Below are 17,973 nucleotides of genomic sequence, written 5' to 3'. Positions count from 1 at the left end.
GAAACAGCCAGGTAGAGATAGCCAGCATGTAATTGGAATATGGGTCTGGGGCAGAAGAACGGTTTGGGCTGGAGAGAAAAAAAAATTGTGAGTCATCAGTATGCAGAAGATTCTTGAAGTTGTAGGTGTGACTGAGGGTAGAACAGAAAAGGAAGATGCCAAAAGCAAAATCCTAGGGAGTACCAGTGGTGTTTAAGGTGGGGCCTAAGATGAAAACCCACTGAAGATTCATAAATGGGTAAGAAGCTCTAGGTTCTTTGGGTATTGTTTTATTTAATTGTATCTAGAGATTTTATTGATAACGTTCACTCACGGTGAAGATCACAGATGAGCTCCTTGAGTTCAACATCAAAAGACAAATCCCATTCAGATCTCTTGTCTTTAGAATTTCCAGTTTATTCTAGTTAGTCTAAAATGTATGCTTTAAAATAGTAGTATAAGGGGACTTCCCTAGCGGCGCAGTGGTTCAGGATCCATGTGCCAATGCAGGGGACACGGGTTCGATCCCTGGTCTGGGAAGATCTCACATGCCGCGGAGCAGCTAAGCCTGTGTGCCACGACTACTGAGCCTGCATGCTGCAACTACTGAAGCCCGTGTGCCTAGAGCCCGTGCTCTGCAACAAGAGAAGCCACCGCAATGGGAAGCCCACACACCGAAACGAAGAGTAGCTCCCGCTCGCCGCAACTAGAGAAAGCCCGTGCGTAGCAAAGAAGACCCAACTCAGCAAAAAAATAAATTAATTAATTTTAAAAAATAGTAATATAAGATACACCTGCTTGATTTGGCTCTTTCTTGGTGTGCCATGCCAAGTTGGCTTACTCAACACCTCTCCTTTCTTTCCTCCTTCTACTATATAGACACAAGAAAATAATATTATTTATTATTTATCTTTGCATTTGGGGTTGGCTATGTAACACAGTGCTGCCAATGAAATGTCAGTGGAAGTTGCTGAGAGGTATCCTAGGAAGACTTGCTTTCCTGACATAAAGGGAGACCAGCTTGTTTGCATGGCCAATTGCCCTTTCTCCATCTTACCTTGATTGCTGGGCCAAGGCACCCAATGCTGACCCTCATTTCATCCAATAAACAGTGATGCCTTAAGGCTGAAGTATTCATGACCTACTTTCAGATTAAGGAATTAACTGCCTGGCTTTCTAGTGTGGTAGGGAATGTACTGCCTAGTGGATGCTCTTCTAATAAGCCTCACTGGCACCTTGAGATGTTATTTCTGTTTTAAGGATTTGTATGCTCATATCTCTAGCTCTCCCTATTTGTGTGTGCTTAGGACTTTAAATGAGGGTCAACTCAGCTGAATCTTTTAAGAGCAGGCTGTTAATTTCCAAATTAAAACAAATGTTTGAAGCATAAAGGGAGAGATGCTCATTTGGTAGATAAGGAGCACAATTCCAAGCTAAGGAAAGATTCTGCAGGTCTTTGGACTAAGAGATAAAACTTGATTATAAATGCTTTAGAAGGCTATGTTTTTCTAAACTTTTTATTGTGCTTGATTTCAAATTATCATAGCCACTTATAGAACATGACTCTTTCCTCAATTAAGACTATTACTTTTGAAGTAGATCTGAGGAACGAGTGCCATGATAGCTATGAAATTTAAGTTGACTCAAATATTTTGGGTATGTGGAAATGCTGTTATTAAATGTACTTAGGGAGGTACTAAAGTTGTAGCATTCCTTTAGTAAACATGAAGAATATTTAAGATATTGTATTTGTTCTTTGGTTTATGTTTCTTACATGCACATGACTTGATTCTTCTATCATTTGAGATATCAGTATTCATGGGAATGACCCATCCATTTATCTAGCCTGCATTTCCTTGACCTCCTAAATTCTTGGGACTTTTACCTTCACTCACTTCAAAAATTCATTCCTACTATCACTCAGAAAATCTCTCTCTGAAATCGTTTTAAGTCCTAATAACTTGTTTTCTGACCATAACCTCTTGAATGCCCATTCCAGCTGTTCTTTGACCTAATCATAATCAACACACTTTTGTCTCTTGTGTTTTTACACAGTTTACTCCTGCAACCACTTTAACCATTTTCTAGCCACCACTCACTGAACTCCCGAGTTTGTCCGTGGCATTTACCCATTCTAGATTAAGGCAGGCATTTATATTCTGTAATTTGGGCTGTTGATTACTGCTGGATAAAACCAGCCACAGGGAATTCATGCTACTGTATTCAGAGTCTTTAATATCATTTGGGCCAACAGTGTCATCCAACAGTATTTCTATGAGTCCCTAATCAATGCTTACTCATTCCCCACAGTAGCTATTTCACATCCTTACCCATTCTTCTCATAATCCTCTTAACACTCCTTTCAGTGGCAGCAAGTGACCTGCTCCCCCAACTCCCAGCTTCACAGAAAAAAGAGGCCATCAGGTATGAACTTCCTCAAGCTCCTGACACCTCCTTACCCAAAAATAAATGTATCTGTTTCCACACTATGTTTCCTCCCACTCCCTTACTCTGACCTCTTATGGTGAGCCCTCTTCCTTTTGTCTAAGATCCATTCTTCTGTATTTTGTTTCTAAATACTCCCACTTTTCAAGAATTTTGCTCCATCATTTATTCTCTCCCTCTTTACATATATTTTAAAACTCCCTCCTTCTCGTTCTTTGCATCAATATATAATCATTTTCCAGTTATTACTCTCTTTAAACAGACATAGTAGTTTATGTCTCTTTCCACAGCCAAGCTTCTTTCTAGAAATACTGCATACTCACTGTCTCTCTCTTCACCTTCATTGACCACTGCCATTGAATACCTCAGGTTTTTACTGAAAGTTTAGGGATAATGAAGGAGGCCATAAAGGTTTGGCCATTCATTATTTTCTCACTGGCTGTTTCTCTCCTTAAATCACAACCTGCCACCAGTTTTAATCAGTCTCTGTTTCTTTTCTTTTCTAATTCTCTTTCTCCCCCTAAAACTTTCTCCCTTTGAAATTACCGTTACTTTATTATACTGAGTAGTTTAGTTCTCTTTGTTACAATCTTGCTACCTCTAGAACAGAGGTTAAAAAACAAAATCCTCATATATCTTATAGGTAGTTCATATAAGTGCATGGCATAGTTTCACATAAGAGAGAGTGGTGGGGCATAGTTTCACATAAGAGAGAGTGGTGGGGTCTGTGGTGAACTAAGATTCCAAGCCCTCCTAATGATATTCAAATTCAATTTAAATTTCAAAACAAACCAAAAAATACTGCAGACGAAGTACATCTAATGGTCTTTATCATCCCAAGGGGCCCTCACCTTGCATTTTATAATTAAAAGGCCCAGATAGATGTTTCTTAAAAGCACCATCTGTCTCTGAAATAAACATTGCCCTTTCCCACAGAATGTGAAAGAATAATTGAAAAAATTTTAATAGCAGCTTTTTCCATCCAATTATATGTAGAAATTCAAATGTAGTGATTAGGTTTTTTTTTGTTTTTGTTTTTTGGCTATGTTGGGTCTTCGTTGTGGCACGCTGGCTTCTCTCTAGTTGTGGCATGCAGGTTTTCTCTCTACTTGTGGTGTGCATGCTCCAGGGCATGTGGGCTCTGTAGGTTGCAGCCCCCGGGCTCTCTTGTTGAGGCGTGAGAGCTCAGTAGTTGTGGCACGCGGGCTTAGTTGCGCCGCGGCGTGTGGAATCTTTTTTCCCCGACCAGGGATGGAACCCGGGTCCTCTGCATTGGAAGGCAGATTCTTTACCACTGGACCACCAGGGAAGTCTCTACAGTTTCTTAAAATGATTTCATACATAATGTCTGATTTTTTAGATTTATTGACATTTTGGTAAATCTGAATCCTTCTTGTTTTATTTCATTTTGTATGTTTGACAAGACTTCGCTCTTACTTTTTTTCTTTCCTTTATAGCTACATTTTGAATCATTACTTTCTCCATGTTGTTATTTCCTTTCAACTTAGGTCAACATGGTCTCTTTGTAAAAACCAACAGTTTCCGCTAATAAAGAAATTTTATTTATTAGTCAAATTTATTAGCCAGTTATTAGTCAAACTTTAATTTGTATTAAAATAACCTGCTTTCTAAATGCAGACTCTGGAACTACACCTCCAGAATATTGATTCTCTAACCTCCCTTAAGAATCTGTGCTTTTACCAAGCACCCCCGCATAGCTGGTGTTAGAGAAACAGTATTTTAAAACTTAATGTAACAGCCTAACAGGAATTGGGCAATCAGCCATGAAGAAAGAGTATCTAGTCTTCTAACAACATTTTTACTTCATTTGAAAGAAAAGGCACAAATTCAAACCATACTTCTAAATCTATCAGTACCATATTCAGAAAATCTGATAATAATGGAGCAAGAACCTCTATATACAGGAGTAGTTGGCCAGTCAAAGCAAGGGCAATTTTCTGTATTAAAGTTGGTTAGTAAATTTAGAACATGTGGCTAATTTTACTGTTTCACTTTTTTTTTTTTTTGGTGGTACGCGGGCCTCTCACTGTTGTGGCCTCTCCCGTTGTGGAGCACAGGCTCCGGATGCGCAGGCTCAGCGGCCATGGCTCACGGGCCTAGCCGCTCCGCAGCATGTGGGATCTTCCCGGACCGGGGCACGAACCCGCGTCCCCTGCATCGGCAGGCAGACTATCAACCACTGTGCCGCCAGGGAAGCCCTGTTTCACATTTTAACTACTGTGTTTTTGGTATCAGAAAGTTTGGGGCTGAAAGTAACAAAGTTTCTTGACTCAAACTGGCTTAATCGATATGGACATCTTTTATTTACATAACGAGAAGGCCATAGGTAGTATGAGCTCCAGGGCTGGTCGATGCACGGCCTAATAGTACCTTCTTGGACCCAAGTTCTCTCTGCGTCTCCAGTGTAGCCTCTTCACTATCAGCTTCATCCTGACCTAAAATTGCAAGAGAATTTGGCATTCATCCTTAAAGCTGGGGACATGGTCAGCTTCCCCTGAAGTACATGGCTGGTAGAACGAAATAAGATTTTGTTAAGGTTTGAGAGAGTTGATGGTAAAATATGCCATTAATAGACTTTATCTTGAAGTTATGTTTTTCATAAGCACTTAATGAATACAAAATCTGCTAAACTGATTGGCAGATTTTATACCCTTTTGGTTTTAGAAAGACTGATTCTTTCCTAGAGTTGGCAGTCCTTCCCTCCCCCCCTTTTTTTAACATCTTTATTGGAGTATAATTGCTTTACAATGGTGTGTTAGTTTCTGCTTTATAACAAAGTGAATCAGCTATACATATACATATATCCCCATATCTCCTCCCTCTTGGTGCTGGGAAAACTGGACAGCTAAATGTAAAAGAATGAAATTAGAACACTCCCTAACACCATACACAAAAGTAAACTCCAAATGGATTAAAGACCTAAATGTAAGGCCAGACACTATAAAACTCTTAGAGGAAAGCAGAGAAAGAACACTCTATGACATAAATCACAGCAAGATCCTTTTTGACTCACCTCCTAGCGAAATGGAAATAAAAACAAAAATAAACAAATCAGACCTAATGAAACTTAAAAGCTTTTGCACAGCAAAGGAAAACATAAACAAGATGAAAAGACAACCCTCAGAATGGGAGAAAATATTTGCAAATGAAGCAATTGGCAGTCCTTTTGTGGGAGAAGGCAAAAGCTCTATTTGGTCTCCTTAGTTTGTTAACTGTGGATAGAGTCCAGAATAATTCTTCCACTTAGCTCCTTCAGCCTTAAAACATATGTAAATTAGTCTTGAAAATTAAGTTAATAAAAATGTTATTTGAGTTCAATTTCTTTATGTATATATTATATAATATATATATATATATATATATTTGTAATGTCATTAGTTCACTATTGGGATAGAAAAGCAAATAACTTGAGATCCTCTGGTTTCTCCAGATGAATTTTCACTTGGACAATGAGGCTTGCTCCCCCAGGCCTTTAATTAAAAGCTTTCCTAATCAAAACAAAAAACAAAAAACAAAAACAAGAAAGCAAATGAACTTATTTACAAAATAGAAATTGACTCACAAACATAGAAAACAAACTTACAGTTACCAAAGCAGATAGTGGGGGGGGCGGTATAAATTAGGAGTTTAAGATTAACATATACACAATATAAAATAGATGAACAATAAGGACATACTGTATAGCAGAGGGAAATATATTCAATATCTTGTAATAACCTATAATGGGAAATAATCTGAAAAAGAACATATATATATATATATGTATACATATATGTATGTATAACTGAATTACTTTGCTCTGCACTTGAAACTAACAACATTGTAAATTAACCATACTTCAATTTTTAAAAAGTGGTTAAAAAGAATAGCTTTCCTAGGGTTCTTTCCTCTTGCTGGGGAGCAGTTCCCACTTTAGTTTACCACCCCACCCCTCAAATCATTAGAGTACTTAATCCATCGGACTCCAAACAAAGAAGCTGTGAATATAGATGTGACAAGGTATGAACACAACCTATTTCTGGGACACTTATTATAACCTCCCCTCAAAGATGCCCAGAAGAATGTACGGGGATGTACGGGGCGGGGTGGGGGCGGGTAGGAAAAATGAACCATTTCTGCCAGTAGAACCCTTTGGATGTGATGAGACTGTTGGAGGATGTGGGCTTAGATTTTTTGAAAGTAAACATTTACAAAAACAAATAGCAGAACCACAGAAGAAATAACTTAATGTATAGAATTAAATATAGTGTCTAGAATTAAATTGCTAGAAATAAATACAACTTCTCAGAAGATTTAAAATGAGGCACCCCTTATCGTCTCGGTGATCCTTGTTCTTACTCCTTCTCATTCTCCTAAAAGAGCAGCATAGTCCAGCCATGTGGCAGCGTGCTTGCCTTTTCTCCCTTCTAAGAACAACAACCAAGTAAACCAGATTGCCAGGATCATTTCCGTTTCAAATGCTCCATCTAGTTGACCAAAATAGTTCAGGATAAAGCACTGATTTTGGAGTCAGAGGACCTACATTCAGACAAATCCCAACACTGTCATTTTCCTTGTGAGGTAAGTGTAATTATCCCCACAATTACAAATGATGAACTTGAGGATCAGAGAAGTTAAGTAATTTGCCCAAGATTATACCTAATAAATGATGCAGCTAAGGTTTGAATCTATGTTTGCCTGGCTACAAACTGGGCATTCTTTCAAGAGAACCAGACAACGTTTGGAGGGTATAGTTTATTTTGGCAGGAAGAAAAGCTGCATTTATTTGACAGCTATTTAATGAGCACTGGATCCACGTGTTGAAGGATAGCATTGAGTAAAAGAGAACAGAGGCCTTGTTTTCATGGAGCTTATGTTTTGGTTGGGAGAGAAAGCCAATACATTATATCAGGAGGTAATTATTTAAGAAGAAAAATTAAGCACAGTAAAGGGTATTAGGGTAGTAGAAGTAGGAGATACTGTTTCGTATAAGGTGGTCTGATAAGTTGACATTTGAACAGAGATCTGAAAGAAATAAGGGAATGAGCTCTGCAGATATTTGAGGAAGAACCTTTCAGGAAGGAGGATTAAGACTCTGAAGCAAGAGAGGCCTTGGCGTGTCCCAGAAATAGCAAGGAAGTCTGTGAACCATGAGTAAGGGGAAAGTGGGAGATGAATTCAGAGAGTTAGCCAGGGGAGGAGTCATATAGAAGTTCGTAAACTCTATAGGCTTTGTTTTTTGCTACTGATATGAGTGTTTAAAGGATTTTGAACAGAGGAATGGTATAGTCTGACTTTTCTAAAGGATCATTTTGGTTGCTTAGAGAAGAGAATATAAATCAGCAAAGGTGGAAGCAAGCAGACCAATTATGAGGCTATTATCATATAAAGAAGTGTGAGGATAGCCTGAATTAGGGTGGGACTAGTGGAAAGGTAGAAAAATGGTTGGATTCTAGGTATTATTTGGAGGTAGAATGACAGAATTTGCTGATGGATTGGGTTTGAGGGTATGTGGAAGGGAAGGGGCTCCAAGATTTTTGGCCTGGGACTTCCCTAGTGGCGCAGTGGTTAAGAATCTGCCTGCCAATGCAGGGGACACAGGTTCGAGCCCTGGTCCAGGAAGATCCCACATGCTGCAGAGCAACTAAGCCTGCAAACCACAACTACTGAGACTGCGTGCCACAACTACTGAAGCCCGCGTGCCTAGTGCCTGTGCTCCACAACAAAGAGTAGCCCCCACTCGACACAACTAGTGAAAGCCTATGTTCAGCAACGAAGACCCAATGCAGCCAAAAATAAATTAATTAATTAATTAATTAAAAAAAAAAAAGATTTTTGGCCTGAGCAGCTGGAACAATGAAACTGCCTTTTACTGATCTGGGGAAGACTAGAGGAGAGACATATACTTGGACAAAAGTAGAGAGTCAAGGAATCAGTTTTAGATATATCATTAAGATATATTGAGTTTGAGTGTTGGTGGGACATTCATATGGATCCAAATTCGGAATTTATCCAGGTAGGGGTTAAGAATCCTTTAGCCATTCACATATGGGTGATGGGAACCATGAGATTAAATGCACTTCCCCAAGAAAGTGTATAGAGAGCAGAGAAAACAACTTTTGAGAATGACCACATTTAAGAGAATTCCTTCCAAGTTTGCAAACCAGACAGTTGATAAGAATAGAGAAATTACCGATTATTGAAAGTCAGAATCTATACAATCTAATACAATCATAAGTGTTTTTATTTGCGTACTGTTTTTTTAAAAAAAAAAAGTAGATATGTAGAAATTAGCTTCCATATTGTACTTAGGTGAAATAAAAAATTGTTTATGGGCTTCCCTGGTGGCGCAGTGGTTGAGGGTCCGCCTGCCGATGCAGGGGACGCAGGTTCGTGCCCTGGTCTGGGAAGATCCCACATGCCGCGGAGCGGCTGGGCCTGTGGGCCATGGCCGCTGAGCCTGCGCGTCTGGAGCCTGTGCTCCGCAACGGCAGGGGCCACAGCGGTGAGAGGCCCGCGTACCGCAAAAAAAAAAAAAAAATTGTTTATGTCTGAGTTCAACCGTACCATCTTTGTGTACATAATTAAGGTCACAACAAAAACTCTTTAATTTCAACATACAATGTCAGTATTATAATGGAAAATTTTTAAACGGTCTTGTCTTTAATGGTGGTTCTTTTTTAAAGCTTGAGTGTACCACTGTTAACCACGTGATTTATTATTTCAGCATCTACTCTAAACAAGAGACCATTAAGTACTGTGGCTAAAAGCTTTTTTGCTTGTTTACATGGGTGGTAACAATTATCCTTTAACTGCTCAGTTTTATGTTTCAGTTTAAAATTGTCAAGCATAAACAGTGCTGTTTCTACCAGATGTCAGGGATAATGAACAGTTTGTACTATAGAATAATACAGTTACCTGTAGGCTGAGGCCAAGCGTAGAAATATTGAATTTATAAGTACTTGGGAAAAACAGGTTACTGCTGAAGAAAGGAAGAGCTAAGTGTAGTTTCTTCTTCCTAAAATGTCCTTTTACATTCTCCTCTCCTTCCCAAGGGATTCTGTCAACACTCTAGTGTTTTATTATATTGTAGGTCTTGTCAGTGCTACAGCTTTAGGGGTAGTAAACTGATACTGTCTCTTGCAGGCCAGTATTAAGACTATCTCAGTACAGTCATAGATGATTAGTTTCTAAGACTCACATGAGTCAGAAGACTGCTTAATAAGTAGAGAATCAGAAGCAGAAGTATAACGATCTGAAGCATTTGTGTAGGATATTTCACCTAAGCTCTGGAAAACTGCAATGTAATATTCCTACTTCACACACAAAAAAATACATACCCTTGTAATAACCTGATAGCTTATGCCAGTCAGGTCTATGTTCCAGTATAAACAAATAACTATAGATTTTGCCTTTCTGAACTACATTTTTTATCCTGGTTGCCCCCTTTCTGGCTATTCATGTATCTCTCCTTCTAGATAATTAGGTTCCCCGATTGCCTCTTTATATTTCTTTGAATTTTCCTCAGTCCATAGCAAAATGCTTTGTAAAATATAAGAACTAGTAAATATTTGTTAAAAGCATAGTTATCATCTTAATTGAGGGGCATAGATTCTCTTTTTTCTCCATGTTGATAGATACAGTGTGATGATTATGAAAATCCAAATATCTTAGTTCTAATTATTTGTCAATAATTTAAGGTTGTGGCATTTACCTAGTAAGTTAGCACCTGAATTTCTACATACAATATACATGTGAAATGCAGGAATTAGCTTCTAAAAATATTGCCATCTTCTCTTCTCTCTCCCACCCCCATCTCTGTAGGTGTACCAACATTCGACCAGGAGAGACTGGAATGGATGTAACAAGCCGCTGCACCCTTGGAGACCCCAACAAACTGCCAGAAGGGGTTCCCCAACCTGCCCGCATGCCCTATATCTCAGACAAGCACCCTCGACAAACCTTGGAAGTGATTAACCTTCTGAGAAAGCACCGGGAGCTGTGTGATGTGGTGCTAGTTGTGGGTGCTAAGAAGATATATGCCCATCGAGTCATTTTGTCAGCCTGTAGTCCCTACTTCCGAGCTATGTTTACAGGAGAATTGGCAGAGAGCCGTCAGACGGAAGTTGTGATCCGAGACATAGATGAGAGGGCTATGGAACTACTGATAGACTTTGCATATACCTCCCAGATAACTGTGGAAGAGGGCAATGTTCAGACCCTTCTGCCAGCTGCTTGCCTCCTTCAGCTGGCAGAAATACAGGAAGCCTGTTGTGAATTCTTAAAGAGACAATTAGATCCTTCTAACTGCCTGGGCATTCGGGCTTTTGCTGACACACATTCATGTCGTGAGTTGCTAAGGATAGCAGACAAGTTCACTCAACATAACTTTCAAGAGGTGAGTTGTACTTGGTGGTTTGATGCATTCACAATGTATTTGTCAGGAGAACAATATGGGTTCACTATTCTGCTAACACATACCTGTTTAGGTATTTACTGCTAATTCTAACTCATAATATCAAAGAAATGTTATAAATTCTAAGCCTGGTTTTTATTTTATGGGACAATTTTGTGTTCTTAGCAAAAACTAAAGTTTTCAGGGATTGATTTCCCTAGACATATTTATAAAAGGCTAATTTATAAGCCAGAGTACAGTTTATTACTGATAGGATACTTGGTATTGGTCGTTTTTATAAAGCACTTCCTTCCTGATTATATGATTGTTCAGCAGAATAAACTGTAGATCAGAGATTATTTGAACTAATAATCAGAAAAATGAAATTGGATGTTATTAGAAGGATTTTTTTATTAAACCTGTTATTTTTCATTTATTCATTTAACAAGTATTTGTAAAGCTACTATACTTCAGGGCTTCCCTGGTGGCGCAGTGGTTGGGAATCTGCCTGCTAATGCAGGGGACACGGGTTCGAGCCCTGGTCTGGGAGGATCCCACATGCCGCGGAGCGGCTGGGCCCGTGAGTCACAACTACTGAGCCTGCACGTCTGGAGCCTGTGCTCCACAACAAGAGAGGCCGCCATAGTGAGAGGCCCGTGCACCGTGATGAAGAGTGGCCCCCGCTTGCCACAACTAGAGAAAGCCCTCACACAGAAACGAAGACGTAACACAGCAAAAATAAACAAATTAATAAGAAAAAAAACTACTATACTTCAGCCACTGTGCTTGGGAACAGAGGCTACAGTAATGAACAAGATGCCTAGAGTGTCTGTTCTAGTGGAAATTATAATGTAGCAGGGAAGATAGCCATTGAATTCATAATTAAATAAATAAATAATTACAGTTAATGGGTGCTACAGAGAAGAAGCCCTGGATGATTTAACAGTGTATTACAGAGAGATTTAACTTTGGTTCTGGAACAGTTCATACAAAATTCTGAAACATGAAGAAGTGTAACAAGTTCAAGGAACTGAAAGAAACCCAGTGAGATCCAGAGGGCAAAAGGGAGGATGTAACATAATGATTTTATAGAAAGAATAGAGCCAGATCACAATGGAGTTAATAGACCATGTTAAGAATTTGAAATTTAATCTTAAGACCAATAGAAACCATTAAAAGGGCTTCTGTGGTGGTGCAGTGGTTAAGAATCCACCTGCCAATGCAGGAGACATGGGTCTGAGCCCTGGTCTGGGAAGATCCCACATGCTGTGGAGCAACTAAGCCTGTGCGCCACAACTACTGAGCCTGTGCTCTAGAGCCCTGAGCCACAACTACTGAAGCCGTCACGCCTAGAACCCATGCTCTGAAACAAGAGAAGCCACAGCAGTGAGAAACCTGAACACCACGTGAAGAGTAACCCCTGCTCGCCACAACTAGAGAAAGCCCACGCACAGCAACGAAGACCCAACACAGCCAAAAATAAATAAATTTATTTTAAAAAAGAAAAGAAAACCATTAAAGGGTTTTAAGCAAAGGAAAGACATGGTTCATTTTATTCTTTAATACCACTCTTCTGTCCAACAGTATAACTTCCAATGGATCAAAGATATAAAAAATACAAAGTGAAACCATGAAAATAGTAGCAGATGACATGAAGAAATTCCTTTATAATCTTGAAATGAAGAAGGCCTTTCTAACCCAGAAAGCATAGAAGAAAATATTGATAGATTTGACTATATAAAAATTAAAAATTTCTGCATGGTAAAACAAAACAATATCAAGACAAAAATCAAAGACAAACTGGGGAAAATATTTTCAATTCATATTACAGGTGATATATCCTTAATACATCAAGAGCTCCTATTGGTCAATAACCTAGACCAATGACCTAACAGAAAAATGGGCAGTAAACAAGAAGTTCAGATTGCCCTTAAACATATGAAAATCTGCTCAAGTTTGTTCATAATAACTGAAAAACGAATTAAAACTATACCAAAATACTATTTTTTATCTATCAGATTACAAATTTGTAATCTATCAGATTGCAAGTATCCAGAAGTTTGATTACACACCCTGTTGACAAGACCATGGGGAAATAGCTACACTGCTAGTGTGAGTACAAATTGATATAACCCCTCTGGAAGGAAATTGGGCAGTATATCAAAATTATACACTTTTTGTTCACACTCTTTGACTCAGCAATCTCATTTCTGGGAATCTGTACTAGAAATGAAATGGAGAGGGGAACAGTTTGAGGAGGTAAAATCATGGGTTCCATTTTAGATATATTCAGTTTGAGATGCCTGTGAGATAGCTAAATAGAGATACTGAGCAGCTCACTGTTTATATGCATCTGTATCTTAGAAAAGTTAGGGTGAGATTAAAATTTATGAGTCATCAACATAGTAATGAAGTCATAATAATTAAACTATGGCTTAACCCTTTTTAGGCAGGATATAACCCTGAAGTCATAAAAGAAAATTGATATATTTGATTGTATATAAATTTAAAACTTTTTTATATTTTATATAAATATAAAACTTTTTTACAAAAAGCACCATAAACAAGGTTTAAAAAATCAATGCCAATGAGATCACCTAGTAGGAAGAGAGAAGAGAAAAGCCCTAAAATTTTTCCGAATATTGAAGGATTATTAGCGAAAAAGCAACTGACAAAGGAAGCTGGGAATAACTAGCGTAGAGAAAGGAGGAAAACCAGCAACGTGGGGGTCATGACATATAAAGGAAGGGATTGGTTAAGGAGGATACACACACACACACACACACACACACACACACACACACACACACACACACACACATACACACACATACATATAGTTGGCCTTCCATATTTGCTGGTTCTGCATTCACAGATTCAACCAACTGTGGATCAAAAATATGGAAAAAAATTCCATAAAGTTCCCAAAGATAATGTTTGAATTTGTCAGGTGCTGGCAACTATTTACATAACATTGTATATGGGAGGATTGTGTAGATTATGCAAATACTGTGCCATTTTATATGAGTCTTGAGCATCCATGAATTTTGGTATCCTGGGGGCACAGGGGAGTGGGGTAGAGGGCAGTCCTGGAACCAATCCTTCTCAGATACCAACGGATAACCATTTATGCTGGAACAGCCAGGTAGTTTCCAAAATTTAATATTAGAATCATTGGCTTTAAGAAATATTAAAACAATACAAACAGTTTGGAACTAAAGAAGGAACAGATCAGTGGCACTGAGAAGGGTCCAGAAGTAGATGTTTCAAGTCAGTGGAGGAAAGTAAAATTGTTTAATATGTGTCTTTAGTAAAACTGGTGATTTGGGGAAAAAATAAACTCTTTAAACAGGTGGAATTCCCAACTGATAAATAAATTAAACCTAAAAAATTAAATTCTAAAAGTACTAGAAGAAAGCATTAGTAGACTGGGGGTAAAAACGGCCTTTCTAAGCAGGATATAACCCAGAAGCCATATAGAAAGATTGATAAATTTGATTGCATAAAAATTAAATATTGTTCATAGCAACAGTAACAACCAAAAAAGCACCATAAACTAAATTAAGTAATGCCAAACTCAGAAAACCTATTTTGCGCATATGTGTCAGAAAAAACACTAATTCCCATAAGACTCATACAAATTCAATGAGAAAAACCATAAAAAATACATTAGAAAAATAGGCAAAGGATATGAATAAGCAACGTGTAAAAAAGATATTCAGGTATAAAATAAACATACGAAAGGATACTCACCATACACATAACTAAAGAAACATACATCAAAACATTTCTTAACCTATCAGATTGGAAAAATAATTTTTAAACTTTATTTGAAAAAAATTCAAATGTATAAAAAATTGTAGGAAAAAGAAAACTTTCATGTACCCTTTACCAAGATTCACCAGTTGTTAACATTTTGCCACATTTTCTTTATCATTTTGTTCTTATTATATAAATATTTTTCTTTCAACAGTTTGAGAGTATACTGCATACATCATATTCCTTTACTCCTGAATGCTTCAATGTGTATAATCCCTTATTGGTCGTATCATTTGCAAATATTTTCTCCCATTCAGTAGGTTGTCTTTTTGTTTTGTCGATGATTTCCTTTGCCATGCAAAGGCTTTTAAGTGTAATTAGGTCCCATGTGTTTATTTTTGCTTTTATCTCCTTTACTTTAGGAAACGCACCCAAAAAAATATTGCTGCGATTTGTGTCAAAGAGTGTTCTGCCTGTGTTTTCCTCTAGGAGTTTCATAGTATCTGGTCTTACATTTAGGTCTTTAATCCATTTTGAGGGGTTTTTTAAATTTTTTTTTCAAAAGCAGCCAGTTTAATTCATAGTAGTATTCATAGAACTTTTGTGGGGGAGGGGTTATTTTTTAAATTTTTATTGAAATATAGTTGACTTACAATGTTGTGTTAGTTTCAGATGCACAGTAAAATGATTCAGTTATTATTCTTTTTTACATTCTCTTCCATTGTAAATTATTACAAGATATTGAGTATAGTTTCCTGTGCTAGACAGTAGGTCCTTGTTGGTTATCTACTTTATATATAGTAGTATGTATATTTGAATCCCAAACTCCTAATTCATTTTGAGTTTATTTTTCTATATGGTGTTAGAGAATGTTCTAATTCTCTTTTATGTAGCTGTCCAGTCTTCCCAGCACCACTTATTGAAGAGACTGTCTTTTCTCCATTGTATATTCTTGCCTCCTTTGTTATAGGTTAATTGACTATAAAAGGGCGTGGGTTTATATCTGGCCTTTCTGTCCTGTCCCATTGATATATGTGTCTGTTTTTGTGCAAGTATCATAGTGTTTTGATTACTGTAGCTCTGTAGGAGAATCCGAAGTTAGGGAGCATGATTCCTCCTGCTCTGTTCTTTTTTCTCCAGATTGTTTTGGCTATTCGGGGTCTTTTGTGTTCCCATACACATTTTTAAATTATTTGTTCTAGTTCTGTGAAAAATGCCATTGGTCATTTGATAGGGGTTGCATTGACTCTGTAGATTACCTTGGGTAGTGTGGTAATTTTAACAATATTGATTCTTCCAATCCAAGATCACAGTGTATCTTTCCAGCTGTTTGTGTTGTGTTCAGTTTCTTTCATCAGCATCTTACAGTTTTCAGAGTACAGGTCTTTTGCCTTCTCAGGTAGGTTTATTACTAGGTATTTTATTCTTTTCAATGTGATGATAAATGGGATTGTTTCCTTAATTCCTCCTTCTGATACTTCATATTAGTGGACAGAAATGCAACAGATTTTTGTATATTAATTTTGTACCTGCAACTTTACCAAATTCTTTGATGAGTTCTAGTAGTTTTCTGGAGGCATCTTTAGGATTTTCTACGGATAGTATCATGTCATCTGCAAACAATGACAGTTTCACTTCTTTCCAATTTGGGTTCCATTTATTTCTTTTTCTTCTCCGATTGCTGTGGCAAGGACTTCCAAAACTATGTTGAATAAAAGTGGTGAGAGACTTGGTGGCACAGTGGTTAAGAATCTGCCTGCCACTGCAGGGGACACGGTTCGATCCCTGGTCCAGGAAGATCCCACATGCCACAGAGCAACTAAGCCCACTACTAAGCAACTAAGTTGCACCACAACTACTGAGCCTGTGCTCTAGAGCCCACATGCCACAACTACTGAAGCCCACGTGCCTAGAGCCCGTGCTCTGCAACAAGAGAAGCCACCGCAATGAGAAGCCCCTGCACCGCAATGAAGAGTAGCCGCCGCTCACCACAGCTAGAGAAAAGCCCATGCATCAATGAAGACCCAACGCAGCCAAAAAATTAAAAAATAAAAAGTGGTGAGAGAGGGCATCCTCGTCTTGTTCCTGATTTTAGAGGAAACGCTTTCAGCTTTTCACCATTGAGGGTATCGTTAGCTGTGGGTTTCTCATATATGTAGCCTTTATTATACTGAAGTATGTTCCCTCTATGCCCACTTTCTGGAGAGTTTTTATTTTATCATAAATCGATGTTGAATTTTATCAAAAGCTTTTTCTGCATCTTTTGAGATGATCGTATGGTTTTTATTCTTCAGTTTTGTTAACATGGTATATCACATTAATTTGCAGATATTTAAAAATCCTTGCATCCCTAGGATAAATCTCACTTGATCATGGTGTATGATCCTTTTAATGTACTGTTGGATTCAGTTCGCTAGTATTAGTTTGTTGAGGATTTTTGCATCTGTGTTCATCAGTGATATTGGCCTGTAATTTTCTTTTTGTGTGTGATATCTTTGTCTGGTTTTGGTGTCAGGCATCATCCATCAGGTATGATGGCTTCATAGAAGAGTTTAGAAGTGTTCTTTCCTCTGCAATTTTTTGGAATAGGATAGGTGTTAAGTCATCTCTAAATGTTTGGTAGAATTCGCCTGTGAAGCTCTTTGGTCCTGGACTTTTGTTTGTTGGGAGTTTTAAAATTACTGATTCAATTTCAGTACTGTTTCAATTTCTGTTTCTTCCTGGTTCAGTCTTGGGAGATTGTACCTTTCTAAGAATTTGTTCATTTCTTCTAGGTCGTGCATTTTATTGGCATAGAGTCATTCATAGTAGTCTCCATGATCCTTTGTATTTCTGTGGTGTCAGCTGTAACTTCTCCTTTTTCATTTCTGATTTTATTGACTTGGGCCCTTTCCCTTTTTTTCTTTTTTTCTCTCTTTTTTAATTGAAGAGTAGTTGATTAACAATGTTGTATTAGTTTCTGGTGTACAGCAAAGTGATTCAGTCTATATATATATATCAATTTTATACATCTATATATTCAGTTCTTTATGAGATTCTCTTTCATTTTGGTTATTACAAGATACTGAATATAGTTCCCTGTGCTATACTGTAACACCTTGTTGTTTATCTAGTTTATATATAGTAGGGTATATCTATTAATCCCAAACTCCTAATTTATCCCTTCCCCATCTTTTCTACTTTGGTAACCATAAATTTGTTTCCTATGTCTGTGAGTCTGTTTCTGTTTTGTAAATAAGTTCATTTGTATCATTTTTTTAGATTCTACATATAAGTGATATCATATAATATTTGTCTTTGTCTGGCTTACTTCACTTAGTATGATAATCTCTAGATCCACCCATGTTACTGCAAATGGCATTATTTCATTCTTTTTTATGGCTGAGTAATATTCC

At 37.7% G+C, this 17,973-nt stretch overlaps 1 protein-coding gene across 1 annotated transcript in view; it reads left to right on the top strand.

Annotated features, from left to right (window-relative positions):
* The window catches only part of KLHL20 (kelch like family member 20), a gene marked incomplete at its 3' end in the record, with an annotated part of 75,440 nt that overhangs the window by 4,276 nt on the left and 53,191 nt on the right, over positions 1 to 17,973 (top strand). The window contains exon 2 of the mRNA XM_079727857.1: positions 10,249 to 10,822. Within this exon, the coding sequence (XP_079583983.1) occupies positions 10,249 to 10,822 (574 nt within the window). The remainder of the gene's footprint in view (positions 1 to 10,248; positions 10,823 to 17,973) is intronic.

The sequence above is a fragment of the Hyperoodon ampullatus genome (genome assembly GCF_949752795.1).
Source record: "Hyperoodon ampullatus genome assembly, chromosome: 2".
Lineage (NCBI taxonomy): Eukaryota > Metazoa > Chordata > Mammalia > Artiodactyla > Ziphiidae > Hyperoodon > Hyperoodon ampullatus.
The sequence above is the reverse complement of the archived record's forward strand: the minus strand, read 5'-3'. Positions and strand labels throughout refer to the sequence as shown.